We start from the raw sequence: 18,568 nt of genomic DNA, 5'->3' as shown, positions 1-18,568 counted from the left end.
AATTTATTGCCCTGGCCACATCTGCAGTCCTCATGCCTCCTTGCAGCATGCCTAAGGCACGTTCACACAGATGAGCAGGGACCCTGGGCATCTTTCTTTTGGTGTTTTTCAGAGTCAGTAGAAAGGCCTCTTTAGTGTCCTAAGTTTTCATATCTGTGACCTTAATTGCCCACCGTCTGTAAGCTGTTAGTGGCTTAACGACCGTTCCACAGGTGCATGTTTATTAATTGTTTATGGTTCATTGAACAAGCATGGGAAACAGTGTTTAAACACTTTACAATGAAGATCTGTGGATTTATTTGGATTTTTATGAATTATCTTTGAAAGACAGGGTCCTGAAAAAGGGATGCTACTTTCTTTGCTGAGTTTAGAATATCTTATAATAATATATGCATACAGGTTTTGTTTTCCTTGATCATTCATTTTAAGAGTTTTTCCTGAAAATCAATTGTTTCAACAATATCTTATATACATGTACAGTACCAGTCAAAAGTTTGGACACACCTACTCATTCCAAGGTTTTTCTTTATGTTTACTATTTTCTACATTGTAGAATAATAGTGAAGTCATCAAAACTATGAAATAACACATATGGAATCATGTAGTAACCAAATAAGTGTTAAAACAAATCAAATATATTTTATATTTGAGATTCTCAAAGTAGCCACCCTTTGCATTGATGACAGCTTTGCACACTCTTGGCATTCTCTCAACCAGCTTCATGAGGTTGTCACTTGGAATGCATTTCAATTAACAGGTGTGCCTTGTTAAAAGTTAATTTGTGGAATTTCTTTCCTTCTTAATGTGTTTGAGCCAATCAGTTGTGTTGTGACATGGTAGTGTTGGTATACAGAAGATACCCCTATTTAGTACAAGACCAAGTCCATATTATGGCAAGAACAGCTCAAATAAGCAAAGAGAAACGACAGTCCATCATTACTTTAAAGCATGAAGGTCAATCAATGCGGAAAATTTCAAGAACTTTGAAAGAATCTTCAAGTGCAGTCGCAAAAACCATGAAGCGCTATGATGAAACTGTCTCATGAGGACCGCCACAGGAATGGAAGACCCAGAGTTACCTCTGCTGCAGAGGATAAGTTCATTAGAGTTACGAGCCTCAGAAATTACAGCCCAAATAAAGTAACAGACACATCTCAACATCAACTGTTCAGAGGAGACTGCGTGAACCAGGCCTTCGTGGTTGAATTGCTGCAAAGAAACCACTACTAAAAGACACCAATAAGAAGAAGAGACTTGCTTGGGCCAAGAAACACGAGCAATGGACATTAGACCGGTGGAAATCTGTCCTTTGGTCTGATCTCCAAATGTGAGATTCCAGGTGAAGCTGGTTGAGAGAATGCCAAGAGTGTGCAAAGCTGTCATCAAGACAAATCGTTGCTACTATGAAGAATCTAAAATCTTTTTTGCATTTTTAACACTTTTTTGGCTACTATTTGATTCCACATGTGTTATTTCATATTTTTGATATCTTCACTATTATTCTACAATGTAGAACATAGTAAAAATAAAGAAAAACCCTTTAATGAGTAGGTGTGTCCAAACTTTTGACTGGTACTGTATATAACGACATGTTTGATATTTTATGTGCAACACGTATTTGTATAGGCTACACCTAATGTAGAATAGAAGAGGCATTTGAATTTCACTGAATTCTTTTATATTTCCTTTAAATCAAATTGGAAATGCAATTCTGTATCCTGTTTACTACTTCAATTCAAATTCAAGAATTAAATAGAAATTTGAGACATTTTCAATGAAACTCTGAATGAAGCACAACCCTGCAGAGGCCAGGGTCGGTGATCTCACAGGCAGGACAGGAAATGAACCAGGCAGGCAGATTGCTCTGAGGCTCTATGGGCTGCCTCTCAGACCATAGAATTAGAACTGGGTAGAACGGGCGTTCACATTCACTCCTGTTCAAATCAATGGTTAGTTATTCTATCGGTTGTAATTCTATGTCTAAGACGCAGACCTATTATGTAGTCAGAACCTAATGACTGGGGGATGTTAGGATATAAAGGATACTACTGACACATTGAAGAGCAGAGACCTCCAGTACCTACAATACTACCTTGAATAGTTGTTAGATGTGGTACAGTAGAATAGTACCTTAAAGCTGTGGTGTGGTAGTGGGTAAATGGAATGGCATTATACACCTGGAAACCATATGTTTCATTTATTTGATACCATACCACCAATTCCGCTCCAGTCATTACCACAAGCCTGTCCTCCCCAATTAAGGTGCCGCCAGCCTCCTGTGGTACTTTTCTATCATGGAAAAACCCATTGAAAACTTAGGGTGACTTCATTTACTCACCACTGACAGTGATCAGTGACCCAACAATTATTTTATCACTACATCACTGGTTGTAAGATATAGCACTGTAAAAAAAAATATACTAACTTCAATCGCAATAACACTAACTGCTGACCCCAGAAAAGAAATATAAAGTATAATGTCGACAGGATCATTTGTGATGTTTCCATTCTAATTCGCTAACATACCAGTAAGTCATTACATCCAGAACTCGTTGATGTCATTTGTCCCACTCTTCTTTTTCTTCTAGTAATATAATGTGTTGACCAAACCGGGAATGTACTGGAATGACGACCTGAGATCCTATCTGAAAGCACATTATGGGATCATTTTCAATTTACACCACTCTCCTCGCCAGTGAAGAATGTGTTTTCATTTAGCATTGTCCAGCGGTCTCGTTCCTCAAGGTTGTGCGTGGAGGCTGTAGACTAGAGAATCAGCTACACCAGAGGAATATCAGCACCAAATCGTCTCTAATATGTATTTGTCACTTTAGTGATTAAAAGCCTGGTGAATTTCCCCCAGCAGGAGAGGAAAGGAGAGTATTTCTGCTAAGGCATCAGATAGGACTGCATCATGATGAACTGCCTGTTGAAACAGCTAGAAGTCCAGGGAACACAAGACTAATTGAACAGGATGTTTGGGTCCTTGAAGGTGCACAAAAAGAAGAAGTAGAAGAAGAAGAAAAACAACAATACTTGTGACCTGTTTAGAAAACACCCTTTGAATATTGCGACACACTGTTTTAAAGACTGTTTTAAAGAGCTGAGAGCTCAGAAAACAGTGGATTTAACTCTGAAACCTGAAAGCCAGTAGCAGAGATGTTTGGAGAGACAGAGTGGTGCTGTCATGCCAATCTGTTGGTGTGTTCAGATAGCAGTAGAAGTGCGTTAGTTAGGGCTTGGGTTAGAGGGCCTGTGTGTCATAGTGAGTGGTATGCCCTTGGTTTGACCCCTACAGCAGGTCATGGCTCAGTAGTCATGAGGCCTTCCATGCCATAGAACCTTTAAAAGGCCGGAAGGGGAGAGGAGGGGGACAGAACATCAAAGTCATCTGGCCTGGCGTGCTGCTTCCCTCAACATAGCACAGGAATGAAAGGTGACCTGGCCCGGTGTCCTGCTTCCATCAACATAGCACAGGAATGAAAAGTGACCTGGCCCGGCGTCCTGCTTCCCTCAACATGACACAGGAATGAAAGGTGATCTGGCCCAGCTTCCTGCTTCCCTCACCATGACACAGGAATAAAAGGTGATCTGGCCCGGCGTGCTGCTTCCCTCACCATGACACAGGAATGAAAGGTGACCTGGCCCGGCGTCCTGCTTCCCTCAACATGACACAGGAATGAAAGGTGACCTGGCCCGGCGTGCTGCTTCCCTCACCATGACACAGGAATGAAAGGTGACCTGGCCCGGCGTCCTGCTTCCCTCACCATGACACAGGAATGAAAGGTGACCTGGCCCGGCGTCCTGCTTCCCTCACCATGACACAGGAATGAAAGGTGACCTGGCCCGGCGTCCTGCTTCCCTCAACATGACACAGGAATGAAAGGTGACCTGGCCCGGCGTCCTTCTTCCCTCACCATGACACAGGAATAAAAGGTGATCTGGCCCGGCGTGCTGCTTCCCTCACCATGACACAGGAATGAAAGGTGATATGGCCCGGTGTGCTGCTTCCCTCACCATGAAACTGGAATGAAAGGTGATCTGGCCCGACGTGCTGCTTCCCTCACCATGACACAGGAATGAAAGGTGATATGGCCCGGTGTGCTGCTTCCCTCACCATGACACAGGAATGAAAGGTGATCTGGCCCGACGTGCTGCTTCCCTCACCATGACACAGGAATGAAAGGTGATCTGGCCCGGCGTGCTGCTTCCCTCACCATGACACAGGAATGGAGTTTCAACATTTCCTGTCCTCATCAATATAATTCATAGCACTTGGACAATCAGTCACAGCAATGAAATCCCTCTATCTCTCTCCTTCTGTATCTTTCTTTCTCTTTCTGAATCTCTCTCTTTCTTTCTCTTTCTGAATCTCTCTCTCTTTCTTTCTCTTTCTGAATCTCTCTCTCTCTCTGTATCTCTTTCTCTCTCTCTCTCTGTATCTCTTTCTCTCTCTGTATCTCTTTCTCTCTCTCTCTGTATCTCTTTCTCTCTCTCTCTGTATCTCTTTCTCTCTCTCTCTCTGTATCTCTTTCTCTCTCTCTCTCTGTATCTCTCTCTCTCTCTCTATCTCTGTATCTCTCTCTCTCTCTGTATCTCTGTATCTCTGTATCTCTGTATCTCTCTCTCTCTCTGTATCTCTGTATCTCTGTATCTCTGTATCTCTCTCTCTCTCTGTATCTCTGTATCTCTGTATCTCTGTATCTCTGTATCTCTCTCTCTCTCTCTCTCTCTCTGTATCTCTGTATCTCTCTCTGTATCTCTGTATCTCTCTCTCTCTGTATCTGTATCTCTCTGTATCTCTGTATCTCTCTCTCTCTGTATCTCTCTGTATCTCTGTATCTCTCTCTCTCTCTCTCTCTCTCTCTCTCTCTCTCTCTCTCTCTCTCTCTCTCTCTCTCTCTCTCTCTCTCTCTCTCTCTCTCTCTCTCTCTCTCAATTTTTCTAATAGCAGAGGACATGTTTTTTCTTCTACAATCTAAATAGTAAAGTGTGAGTGTGTGTTTCCTTTCCTCAGGCCCCAGGTGACCCTAAGTCTGAGAGTCCCTCCACACTCTACACCCCTCTACCCAGAGGCTCTAGAGACGGCAAGAACCACAAAGGTAAAGAAAATGTTAAAAAAACATGGTAGAGATGTTCTCTCGACCCTATGTGATGACCTCTCTCTACTCCAGAGATGTATCTCCTGTCTATGTGATGACCTCTCTCTACTCCAGAGAGATCTCTCCTGTCTATGTGATGACCTCTCTCTACCCCAGAGAGATCTCTCCTCCCTATGTGATGCCCTCTCTCTACTCCAGAGAGATCTCTCCTGTCTATGTGATGACCTCTCTCTACTCCAGAGAGATCTCTCCTGTCTATGTGATGAGCTCTCTCTACTCCAGAGAGATCTCTCCTGTCTATGTGATGACCTCTCTCTACCCCAGAGAGATCTCTCCTCCCTATGTGATGCCCTCTCTCTACTCCAGAGAGATCTCTCCTGTCTATGTGATGACCTCTCTCTACTCCAGAGAGATCTCTCCTGTCTATGTGATGAGCTCTCTCTACTCCAGAGAGATCTCTCCTGTCTATGTGATGAGCTCTCTCTACTCCAGAGAGATTCTCCTGTCTATGTGATGACCTCTCTCTACTCCAGAGAGATCTCTCCTCCCTATGTGATGAGCTCTCTCTACTCCAGAGAGATCTCTCCTGTCTATGTGACGACCTCTCTCTACTCCAGAGAGATCTCTCCTGTCTATGTGATGACCTCTCTCTACTCCAGAGAGATCTCTCCTGTCTATGTGATGAGCTCTCTCCACTCCAGAGAGATCTCTCCTGTCTATGTGATGAGCTCTCTCTACTCCAGAGAGATCTCTCCTGTCTATGTGACGACCTCTCTCTACTCCAGACACTGATCAGAGAATGAGATAGAGAATCAACAACTTCAGTACAGTGTATTTTATTAGCCTTCGTCTTAATGATGTTCATTAAAGGGAAAGCCCTTTGATAATGGAAACGAGTATGCATGTTTTTCTTCTTATTGATTAACCGGAGTGAGAGAATAGTGGACTTCATATTTCTATTAGATCATAGTCTGTCTTTTGTCATCTCTGTGAGTTGTTGATGAATGCTGAAATGTATAATCTAGGTTGAAACTATTGATTTGATGTGTGTGTGTGGGAGTGTGTATGTCAACCCTCCTTGATCTGTTGATGCTAGTCATTGATTATGTCTTATTCCAATCTAATGTATGGAAGGGATTAACATGTACTGCATTTCTAAAGATGCCTCTGTTTTAGCAGAGAATATGTTTTATATTATATTGATGATAAGCATTTGCTATGCAATAGCGTTACTATCAGAAGCATACATTTTTTATGCATATTTCTTCCAGTAAATGATCATAATAAACATAACAGTGCATATGAACAGACAAAGTGCATAGGAACATACAAAGTGTATAGGAACAGACAAAGTGCATAGGAACAGACAAAGTGCATAGGAACAGACAAAGTGCATAGGAACAGACAACGTGCATAGGAACAGACAACGTGCATAGGAACAGACAAAGTGCATAGGAACAGACAAAGTGCATAGGAACAGACAAAGTGCATAGGAACATACAAAGTGCATAGGAACATACAAAGTGCATAGGAACATACAAAGTGCATAGGAACAGACAAAGAAACTATATTCCATTCTATTTAAAATGTGCTGGTGCTGCTATCTGTTCACCACCGCTGTGTTAGCTACAGGTGTTGGAGCTTCATTTGATCACCCTGTTGTTGCAGGAAATGAAAACTTGTAGTGTATTCAAGATTTAAAAAGGCTTCCAAAGTCAGTAGTTACCTCTAAAATTTTAAATAGATTTTCCCTAACAATTTTTTTTCAAACCCTAGAAAAATGACATTTACATTTACATTTAAGTCATTTAGCAGACGCTCTTATCCAGAGCGACTTACAAATTGGTGCATTCACCTTATGACATCCGACAATTGTATTACAATCCACATAATAATTCACATTTCCTGTTGCTGCAGAAGATTCTACAATGTGTAGTTGCAGTGGCCAGGGTTGTAGTAGAAATAAAAGGCCACTGGATGTTTGTGTCTGTAGAGATGTTGTGTGAGCGACCCTGAGGCCATGGTACCAAACCTCACAGCAGGGTAGAGCTTTAAGCATGCTCTTTATCTCTGCCATTCAACACACTGCCGCTGTGATGCGCCCAACTCCATAGAGGGCCAGCTCAAGAGGTCAACAGTGAGCAACACACACACACACACACACACACACACACACACACACACACACACACACACACACACACACACCACCCCCCCCCCCAAATGGCCCCCTATTCCTAGGGAGTCCCAGTGAGAGTCCCAAATGGCCCCCTATTCCTAGGGTGCCATTTGGGACATACATAGCCAGAGAGAAACTATGCTTTGTGAACGTCAGGCCGGACAGGGAACAGTCCATTAAAGTGAGAGGATCTGACATGTGAGATATTTCCCCCTCCCTCCTAGATCTGGGCCGTGGTGAGTCGAAAGTCACCATTTGTTATGTTTATGACGTTAGCTCTGCAGCCTTCGATAACACAACCCTCATCTTTAACCCTCATCTTTAACCCTCATCTCCTTTATACGTCCCCCGCCTCAGTCCGCCTCAGTCCGCCTCAGTCCGCCTCAGTCCGCCTCAGTCCGCCTCAGTCCGCCTCAGTCCGCCTCAGTCCGCCTCAGTCCGCCTCAGTCCGCCTCAGTCCGCCTCAGTCCGCCTCAGTTCGCCTCAGTCCGCCTCAGTCCGCCTCAGTCCGCCTCAGTTCGCCTCAGTCCGCCTCAGTCCGCCTCAGTCCGCCTCAGTCCGCCTCAGTCCGCCTCAGTTCGACTCAGTCCGCCTCAGTCCGCCTCAGTCCGCACAGCACGACAACCCACTTGTTTATTTATTATTTTGAAACATATTCTATATAATTATTCATAATCCCTTTTAATGATTCACCATATATCTGTGATAAAGTATCAGTTATATTTGACTGTGGTTTGATGAATTGTGGTCCAGGGATGTCTGTCTGTGTTAGCACCTACATGGCCCTGGTCGGTGGGATGTAGCTAGCAGGTCTGACAGCCCCATGTCGCTACAGAGATGCTCTCCTCACACACACATTCACTCACTCACTCACCATCTCTTTATATCTCTCTCTCTACTGATGTTATAGGGGCCCCAGAGCCCAGCTGCCACTAGTAATTACTGCAGTCTAGAGATCCAGTGAGGAGCCAGCGGTTGCAGGTCAGTGCCCAGGTGGAGAGCGGGGACACAGTGAGAGGGAGAGAGAGAGAGAGAGTGAGAGAGGGGGAGAGCGAGAGACACAGAGAGGGAGAGCGAGAGACACAGAGAGGGAGAGCGAGAGACACAGAGAGGGAGAGCGAGAGACACAGAGAGGGAGAGAGAGACACAGAGAGGGAGAGCGAGAGACACAGAGAGGGAGAGCGAGAGACACAGAGAGGGAGAGAGAGACACAGAGAGGGAGAGAGAGACACAGAGAGGGAGAGAGAGAGACACAGAGAGGGAGAGAGAGAGACACAGAGAGGGAGGGAGAGAGAGAGACACACAGAGAGAGAGAGACACACAGAGAGGGAGAGAGAGAGACACACAGAGAGGGAGAGAGAGAGACACACAGAGAGGGAGAGAGAGAGACACACAGAGAGGGAGAGAGAGAGACACACAGAGAGGGAGAGAGAGAGACACAGAGAGAGAGAGAGACAGCGAGAGGGAGAGAGAGAGACGCGGGGAGGGAGAGAGAGAGAGACAGCGAGAGAGAGAGAGAGAGAGAGAGAGAGAGAGAGAGAGAGAGAGAGAGAGAGAGAGAGAGAGAGAGAGAGAGAGAGAGAGAGAGAGAGAGAGAGAGAGAGAGAGAGAGAGAGAGAGAGAGAGAGAGAGAGAGAGAGAGAGAGAGAGAGAGAGAGAGAGAGAGAGAGAGACTTTTTGACTTTTGGTCTTTCTTTATTGAAACATTCTCATTTCATTTCATTTCAAAACCGCCAATCCCCCCCCCCCCCCCCCTAAAATAAAAAAACTAAATATAGCCTGTACTGCATACATGTACCATACTCACCTTTCTATCTACCACATGATACAAATCACCATACACAAAAACAATACCCTCTCCTACAACCGTATATCCAGAACATCTTCCCCAGCTGTACAGACAGCCCCCCCAACACACCATATCTCCTCAAACATCTCCACACATTTTATCATTTTATAGAACTCAAACTCAACCCTAAGGCGCGCAGAGACCATCCCATTAAACAGTAGTAAAGAGTCTGTTATCCCCCCACCTTTGACCCTGTTTCTCCTTGTTAGCCAAATAGCTAACTTTGCCTGAGCAAACAGAAAATTCAACAACACACATTTCGCTTTCTCCTTACTCGAATACCTGTATCCCATTATAAACATCCCAACAGCAAAAACCACCCCCAATCTCTCACACAGACATTCCAACTGAGACATTAATGGCATTAACCTGGTGCACACAGAAAACACATGAATCACAGTTTCTTTCATTTGACAGAAAGGACACCCCTGCCCAATTCCCGGATCAACCCGTGCCAACCAGCTGTTAGTGGCCAGGGCTCCATGAAGAACCCTCCACTGTAGGTCCCCTGACCTCTTTGGTACTGGGGGTTTGTAGAGCGCCCTCCATCTAAAACCCACCATACTCTCCACCCCACATACCCCCTGCCACTGATGTGCCTTCACTCCTGTTAGGCTTCTAATGTTCCTAACCTTAACGCAGAGGTTGTAGAGGGCTTTACCTCCCACCCCCTCAAACTCCCCCAGGCTCGGAGTGTTAAAATCTAACAAGTCCTCCAGACCCCCTTGCCAGTCCCCAGTCTCTGCCGTCACCTGCAGTGGCGGAAACGTTGGTGGCCCCTCTCCCTTTGGCCTCTCAAACACCCCCCTTACCTGCTCAGACAGTGCCTCCTGGACCTCCTCCAGGAATCTCTCCAGCAGCCTAAGAGACGTTATTCCTGTTTGTTGAGCCAAGACCTCCGGGGTTTTCCACCCCTCCTCTCCCAGCATTCTCAGGTCACCTAGCCTTTGTACACCCCCTGCCATCAGTTGCCTCTGCAGGGTGGCAGACTGAACCGATCTCAAAGGGATGGCTGGGTTGTGGAAAATAGGCTCCTCCCACACCCACTGCCCAGGCTCCACACCCCCTTCTCGTGTGGGCCTTAATAGCTGCCAGGTCCTCAGCACCGCAGAGTAAAACTCTGAGAGACCTGCTGTACTCAGCCTCTCCAGCTTCATGAGGAACAGCTGCCGGTCCAACCCTAATCCGCCAGCTCTCCTCAGCAGTGCGCATGCTGGTTCCCTCCAGCCAACATCAGTATGGTACAGCAGTCTCTGCGCCGCCTTTAGCCGGAAAGCAGCCATCCTGCTCTCCAGTTCCACCAGGCCCTGTCCTCCTTCGTGGACGGTCATGTACAACACTGCTGCCTTCAGCCAGTGATGGCCCGACCAAAAGAAGTCCACCAGCTTGCGTTGCAGGTCTGCAAGCAGACCGGCGGGGGGGTTGAGGACAGCCAGTTTATGCCACAAGGAAGATGCCACCAGGTTGTTAATTATCAGCACCCTCCCTCTATATGACACTTGGGATAGGAGCCACCTCCACCTGGCCAGTCTTGACACCACTGCCTGTGACAGCCCCTCCCAGTTCTTCCTGACCCACCTCTCCGAGCCCAGGTACACCCCCAACACTTTAAGCCCTTCACAACCCCACTGCAAACCCCCTGGAAGCAGAGGAGGAGCCCTATCCCCCCATTCCCCACATAACAGAGCTTTGCTCTTTCCCCAGTTTACCTTAGCTGATGAAGCTCCCTCGTACACCTTCAGACTGGTCTCTAGTTCCTGCATATCTTGCCCATCCCTGACCATCACAGAAACATCGTCTGCATATGCTGAGACTGCTATTCCTGTCACCACACCCATGCCTGTCCAGCACACTCCCTGCAATCTCCTGCGTAGCAGTCCTAAAAAAGGCTCAATGGCTAGTGTGTATAGCTGCCCAGATAGAGGGCATCCTTGTCTAATGCCCCGTCTCACCCAGACTGGCCTACTGAGCCCCCCTCCCACCTTAACCATACATGACGCCCCAGCATACAACAGCTTCACACAGGTCACAAAACTCTTCCCAAACCCAAACACAGACATCACATTAAACAGATACTCATGATCCACTCTATCAAAGGCCTTCTCTTGATCTAAAGAGACCAGTCCAAAATTCACATTAGAACCTCTCGACAAGTCCAACATGTCCCTAATCAAGAACAAGTTGTCCGTGATTGAGCGTCCCGGTACACAATATGTCTGGTCCTTGTGTATTATAGAGTCCAGATGGGACTTCAGTCTGTTAGAGAGGACCTTGGCAAAAATCTTGTAGTCCGCACAGAGTAATGCCACAGGCCTCCAGTTCTTAAGTTCACACAAGTCCCCTTTTTTGGGCAGGAGAGTCAGAGCCGCCCGACGGCAGCTCATCGGCAACTCTCCTACCCCGATGCACTCACGCAAGACGCAAAAGAAGTCCTGTCCAATTATTCCCCAGAATTTTTTGTAAAACTCCACTGGAAGTCCATCGACCCCCGGTGCACGACCGGGGGACATCTGGGTTACGGCCTCTGCCAGTTCATGTGACAACAGAGGAATGTCCATTTCATCCCTCTGTGCCCGAGAGAGCTTAGGGAGTCCTGCGAACAAGACCTGAGCACACATAGGATCACACATTTCTGCCCTATACAATTCAGTATAAAACTCCACAGTCCGCTCCCGCATCTCCCCCACCACAGAGGTCACCCGCCCATCAGAGAGCCGTAAACAATGCATACCCTTGGCTTCACTGCTCTGTCTTTCCAAACCAAAGAAGAAGGAGCTGGGAGCATCCATCTCCTTGAGCATGGAGAACCTAGCTCTTACAAGTGCTCCCTTTGCTTTAACCTGGAAAAAACTGCCCAGGTCCCTACGTAATTCGGCTAAATTAGCCTGGAGGCCTACATTGCCTTGCCCCACCATCTCTACCTCCATCTCACTAATACACCGCTCTAGTTCCCCCAATACTCTCCTAGCCTCTGAGGATGAGAGAGCTGTGTACTGTTGACAGAAAAGCCGAATTTGCACTTTCCCCACATCCCACCATTGACCCAGAGACTCATACTCCTCTCTTCGCTGCCCCCACCTTTCCCAAAAAGTCTGGAAACCTGAGCAAAAAGTGGCATCTTGTAAGAGCTTTACATTGAACTTCCAGTAAGATGCCTGCCGGGGCCCTGGTGAAATAGACAGCCGAGCCATGGTTATGTGATGATCCGAAAACCCCACCGGGAGAATGGTAGCGCCCAGCAGCCTATTGCTCTGATTCCTGGACATGTAAAACCTATCAAGTCGGGCTGCACTCACCCTAGCCCCAAAAACCTTCACCCATGTATACTGTCTTGTGTTTGGATGTTTAGTTCTCCAAACATCCACTAGGTCAAACTGATTAATGATGTCCCTTAACACCCCCACTGACACTGAATGAGGCTCTGCCCCATTTCTATCTGTTGTAAAATCCATTGTACAGTTCCAGTCACCTCCGATCACCAGCATCTCCTCAGGCGCTACTTGTGAGAGTTCCTGTCTAAGACTCCCAAATAGAACCCCTCTTTCTCTCCCTGTGTTAGGCGCATACACATTTATAAAAACAAAACCCATGCTGTTAATTTCTGCTTTAACAACAAGCAACCTGCCCTTACACACCTCCTTTGAGGAGCAAATTTTTACAGACAGACCCGGTGCAAAAAGGACTGCCACCCCTGCACTAAGATTTGTCCCATGGCTCAACACACTTGCCCCTTTCCACCAGAGCCCCCAATCAACTTCATTCACCACATCACTATGCGTCTCCTGCAGAAACAACACATGTACTTTTTTTTGTTTTACATATTCACCCAACACACTCCTCTTTCCCGCATCTCTGGCGCCATTTATATTAAGCGAGCCTACCCGAAGAGTCTCCATAAGAAGTGGGAGAAAAGCCAGCAGAGAAATAGACCAATAGCAAAGCTCAAAAAGCCCCAGTGTCAGAAAGAAATTAACCATTTAAACAGTGTCTGAAGGTAACCCTTTACGCACTGTTGTGACCCACTTCCTCAACCTAAACCGTTTCCTCGGTGAGAGGACACCATTACCTCATTTCTCACAGCATGTTGTACTGATCTTACAAACTTTTTAGGATCAGGAAAAAAAGCCTCAAGATTAACTTTTTTCCCCTTAGTCTCATTCAGGAATCTTGTCAGTTCAAACAACGTGTACTTAGACCCCTCTGGTTGACTGGCTGTCAGCTCCGGGCCAATTGAAGAGGAGTCTGAAAAAAAAAACTCCTCATCCTCTTCCTCAGACTCACTTTCCTCCTCTTCTCTATCTCCCACCCTGACCACCTGCTCTTTCTCTCTGGTTAGGGACTCACCCACAGCAACAGGCAACATTTCCATGGTGCCTTTGTCCACACCCTTTTTCCTTTTCCGCTTGACACCCTCCTCCTCCCCCCCTAATCTCTTACACTTCCCCACTATACTCTCCTCATCCACGAGAATAACCTGACTAGACCCAGTATCATCTACACCACCCTCCATAGCATGACTAGGCCCAGCATCATCTACACCACCCTCCATAGCATGACTGGGGCCAGCCTCAGCTACCCCACCATCCATAGCCTGACTAGACTCAGCCTCTGCTATACCACCATCCATATCCTGCCTAGACCCAGCACCCTTTACACCACCCTCCATAGCATAACTAGGCCCAGCCTCAGCTACCCCACCATCTCTAGTCTGACTAGACCCTGCCTCTGCTTCCCCACCATCTCTAGCCTGACTAGACCCAGCCTCCACTATCCCACCATCTCTAGCCTGACTAGGCCCAGCCTCTGCTGTCTGCATCTCCTTACCCCCTGCACTTTGACCTCGATTTCCCCCACTGGCGCTTGTACCCTCACCTTGTCTACGGCCTTTGTGTAGGCACGCAAAACTCTTGTGCCCCAAATCCCCACACTCAAAACACCGTAGACTATCTGTGCTGGCAAAACCTGCATAGAGCCCCTCCCCATGCCTCACTTTAAAATGCACATTTAGCTGTTGCTCGTTGTTGTTCAGAAACATAAACACTTGCCTCCGGAACGAAACAACGTGTTTAACGGCATCTGCCTGAAATCCTGCTGACAGTACACGGAAACCGCTAGCAAACTTACCAAAACCACTCAGCTCTTTCCTAATTTGATCATCCGTAATAAACGGAGGCAAATTTGCCACTACAACTCTTGTTGAAGGGGTAGAGAGAGGTGAAATTGACACCAACACATCCCTTACAAATATTCCGCTAGCAATTAGCCTACCAACCAAATTAGCCCTTTTCATGAACACAACCACAGCTTTGTTCATTCTAGAAGCAGAATGTATAAACTCAGCTCCTACCTGTTCACCGACCGCGAGCAGAACCTCCTCCACCTTAACTCCATTCTCAGGAACACACCTGAATCCATGCTGTATAGACAGCGTCTCCTCCGCGCTAGGCTGAGAAGCCATCGCGCACACCACACCTTCCAAACCCCAGGAAAGTTACTCTGTCCTCTTCCACCCTAACTTTGAAAAAAAACTTTGGATACCGCTAAAACAAAACCAAACACTCAAACTCCAAAAACACCCAGCATGCACTGCGAGAGAGAGAGAGAGAGCGAGAGAGCGAGCGAGAAAGAGAGAGCGAGCGAGAGAGAGAGAGCGAGCGAGAGAGAGAGAGAGAGCGAGAGAGAGCGAGAGAGAGAGAGAGAGAGACCCAAACTTAAGGAAAGCTTTGACTATGTACAGACTCAGTGAGCATAGCCTTGCTATTGAGAAAGGCCGCCGTAGGCAGACATGACCCTCCTGCCCAATGTATTACCATATTAGAGAGACATATTTCCCTCAGATTACACAGATCCACAAAGAATTTGAAAACAAATCCAATGTTGATAAACTCCCATATCTACTGGGTGAAATACCACAGTGTGCCATCACAGCAGCAAGATTTGTGACCTGTTGCCACAAGAAAAGGACAACCAGTGAAGAACAAACACCATTGTAAATACAACCCATATTTATGCTTATTTATTTTAACTTGTGTGCTTTAACAATTTGTACATTGTTACAACACTGTATATATATAATATAACATTTGTAATGTCTTTATTGTTTTGAAACTTCTGTATGTGTAATGTTTACTGTTAATTTGTATTGTTTATTTCACTTTTGTATAATATCTACCTCACTTGCTTTGGCAATGTTAACACATGTTTCCCATGCCAATAAAGCCCCTTGAATTGAATTGAATTGAATTGAATTAAATTGAGAGAGAGAGAGAGAGAGTGAATATAAAGAGTGAGCCTGGGAGATAATAGAGGAAGGAGGAGGAGAGAGGAAGCACACTACTGACTAAAAACAAGAGGCTAGGAGAGGGAGTAAAGAGAGAGGGAGACTGTGGTGTCTTGGAGCAGCCCAGGATGACACAGAGTGGAGTAGAGTGACTAGTTTAGGAAAGAGGCCTGAGGAGCAGAGTCCCTAGTAGAGGTCTTAGGGACCTCCTCGACTGTCAGCTCTGGTTTAAGCTCTCTGACAGGCTGGCAGTCCCAGATTTAAAGCACTCTTCTCGATGACACCTCATGTTTGGAGCAGAGCACTGTGTCAAAATGTATCTCACCAGCAGAGTACATAACATTGTGGATTTGATCTCCCAATGAGAAGTCTCGGATTGAAGTTTGTCCTCACAACATACCTAATAGACAAATAATAATTATTAAGTATCTAATAATAAATACCAAAAGAGTTTATATGGAGCATTACTCCATAATGACTTACTATAGGTAATATAGAATTATAATAAAACCTGTCAGACGTGCTTAATAGTTTAACAACAACTTGTCATTATCTGACAATATAATGTTCTCAGAGATGGATCCCCAGTTTAATAGATGTAATTATCTGTAGGCGTAAAACATGTACGACAACAACAACAACTACTTCTGATGGATCTATTTATGTACAGGACTCTATATTTGAAATCAAAGTTTTTTCTTCCCGTTAAAAGTTACGATTCTCTACATATCGGTGAACAGGTAGGAGCTGAGTTTATACATTCTGCTTCTAGAATGAACAAAGCTGTGGTTGTGTTCATGAAAAGGGCTAATTTGGTTGGTCTTGGGCATCAGCCACGGCTCTTTAATGGACCAGACTGTTTGATGTGGTCCATTCTTCAACAGTGACAGGCCTAAATGAAAGTGATCCCAGTGTATGAACGGCTAAGTAAACAGAGAATTAACAAAGATAAATGCCATGAGGCCTAGCTTAATGCTCTCATTCTGGGACTGCTTCCAGATGCTTAGTATGTATGTATTTTATATGGTGCACAACTGCTATTAAAACCCTGGAGGAAAGCAAGCCTTCAAAGCATTCAAACCCTCTAACATACGCACACACACACACACACACACGCACACGCACACACACACACACACACACACACACACACACACACACACACACACACACACACACACACACACACACACACACTAATGACACCCATGGGACTTCTCACGTTTGCCTCGCAGTTCGCTTTTTTACTCATGGGGGCGATTTGTGGCTCCACAGTGCTCAATAAACACACATATGTGCACGCTCGCAAACACACACCCACACCCACACACATACACATCCCATTCCCGGGAAGGCATCCAAACTAAGAGTAAACTGTTTTACAGTCGAGGCACAACAAATATACAAACATCTGGAAGCGTTCAGAGCAGCAGACCCATTAGGGGAGAGTTGGGTTTTGCCAAAACAGGGAAATGATGAGGAATGGGCTGTCAGGCCGCGCTGGAGAGACAGGGGAGCGGCTAGATGACAGAGCTGTGGGTGAGAAGTGGAAGGGGGAGAGGAAGACAGAAAGGTGGGTGGGATAGAGTGAGGTAAGGGGATGGAAAGGGAGAGATGGAAGAGATGGAGGGAGAGAGGAGTGTAGATATAAGGGACAAAGCGAGAGAGAGAGAGCAGAGCGAGTAGGGTGATCAGTACTGTAATTTAGGTGGGTGATCAGAACTGTATTTTAGGAGGGTAATCAGTACTGTAATTTAGATGGGTAATCAGTACTGTAATTTAGAGGGGTGATCATAACTGTATTTTAGGAGGGTAATCAGTACTGTAATTTAGATGGGCAGTCAGTACTGTAATTTAGGTGGGTAATCAGTACTATAATTTAGATGGGTGATCAGTACTGTAATTTAGATGGGTGACCAGAACTGTAATTTAGATGGGTGATCAGAACTGTATTTTAGGAGGGTAATCAGTACTGTATTTTAGATGGGTAATCAGTACTGTATTTTAGGTGGGTAATCAGTATTGTATTTTAGGAGGGTAATCAGTACTGTATTTTAGATGGGTAATCAGTACTGTATTTTAGGTGGGTGATCAGTACTGTATTTTAGGTGGGTGAACAGTACTGTATTTTAAGTGGGTGATCAGTACTGTATTTTAAATGGGTAATCAGTATTGTATTTTAGATGGGTAATCAGTACTGTATTTTAGATGAGTAATCAGTACTGTATTTTAGGTGGGTGATCAGTACTGTATTTTAAGTGACTGATCAGTACTGTATTTTAGGTGGGTGATCAGTACTGTATTTTAGGTGGGTGATCAGTACTGTATTTTAAGTGACTGATCAGTACTGTATTTTAGATGGGTAATCAGTACTGTATTTTAGGTGGGTGATCAGTACTGTATTTTAAGTGACTGATCAGTACTGTATTTTAGGTGGGTGATCAGTACTGTATTTTAAGTGACTGATCAGTACTGTATTTTAAGTGACTGATCAGTACTGTATTTTAAGTGACTGATCAATACTGTATTTTAGATGGGTAATCAGTACTGTATTTTAGGTGGGTGATCAGTACTGTATTTTAGATGGGTAATCAGTACTGTATTTTAAGTGACTGATCAGTACTGTATTTTAGGTGAGTGATCAGTACTGTATTTTAGGTGGGTGATCAGTACTGTATTTTAGGTGGGTGATCAGTACTGTATTTTAGATGGGTAATCAGTACTGTATTTTAGGTGGGTGATCAGTACTGTATTTTAAGTGACTGATCAATACTGTATTTTAGATGGGTAATCAGTACTGTATTTTAGGTGGGTGATCAGTACTGTATTTTAGATGGGTGATCAGTACTGTATTTTAGATGGGTAATCAGTACTGTATTTTAAGTGACTGATCAGTACTGTATTTTAAGTGACTGATCAATACTGTATTTTAGATGGGTAATCAGTACTGTATTTTAGGTGGGTGATCAGTACTGTATTTTAGGTGGGTGATCAGTACTGTATTTTAGATGGGTAATCAGTAATGTATTTTAAGTGACTGATCAGTACTGTATTTTAGGTGGGTGATCAGAGATACTTTTGGACATGTAGTATTGTGTTGGACATGTAGTATTGTTTTGGACATGTAGTAATGCTGTATGTGGACACCTCTTCAAATT

At 45.2% G+C, this 18,568-nt stretch overlaps 1 protein-coding gene across 2 annotated transcripts in view; it reads left to right on the top strand.

Moving 5' to 3' along the window:
• Positions 1 to 18,568, top strand: part of LOC129836541 (leucine-rich melanocyte differentiation-associated protein-like) — a 439,884-nt gene that overhangs the window by 385,212 nt on the left and 36,104 nt on the right. For both annotated transcript variants that reach the window (XM_055902898.1, XM_055902899.1), the window contains exon 6: positions 5,018 to 5,102. In XM_055902898.1, coding sequence (XP_055758873.1) covers positions 5,018 to 5,102 — 85 coding nt within the window. The remainder of the gene's footprint in view (positions 1 to 5,017; positions 5,103 to 18,568) is intronic.

The sequence above is a fragment of the Salvelinus fontinalis genome, chromosome 37 (assembly GCF_029448725.1).
Source record: "Salvelinus fontinalis isolate EN_2023a chromosome 37, ASM2944872v1, whole genome shotgun sequence".
Classification (NCBI taxonomy): domain Eukaryota; kingdom Metazoa; phylum Chordata; class Actinopteri; order Salmoniformes; family Salmonidae; genus Salvelinus; species Salvelinus fontinalis.
Note: the sequence above shows the minus strand (reverse complement) of the source record. Positions and strands in the feature narration are given on the sequence as shown.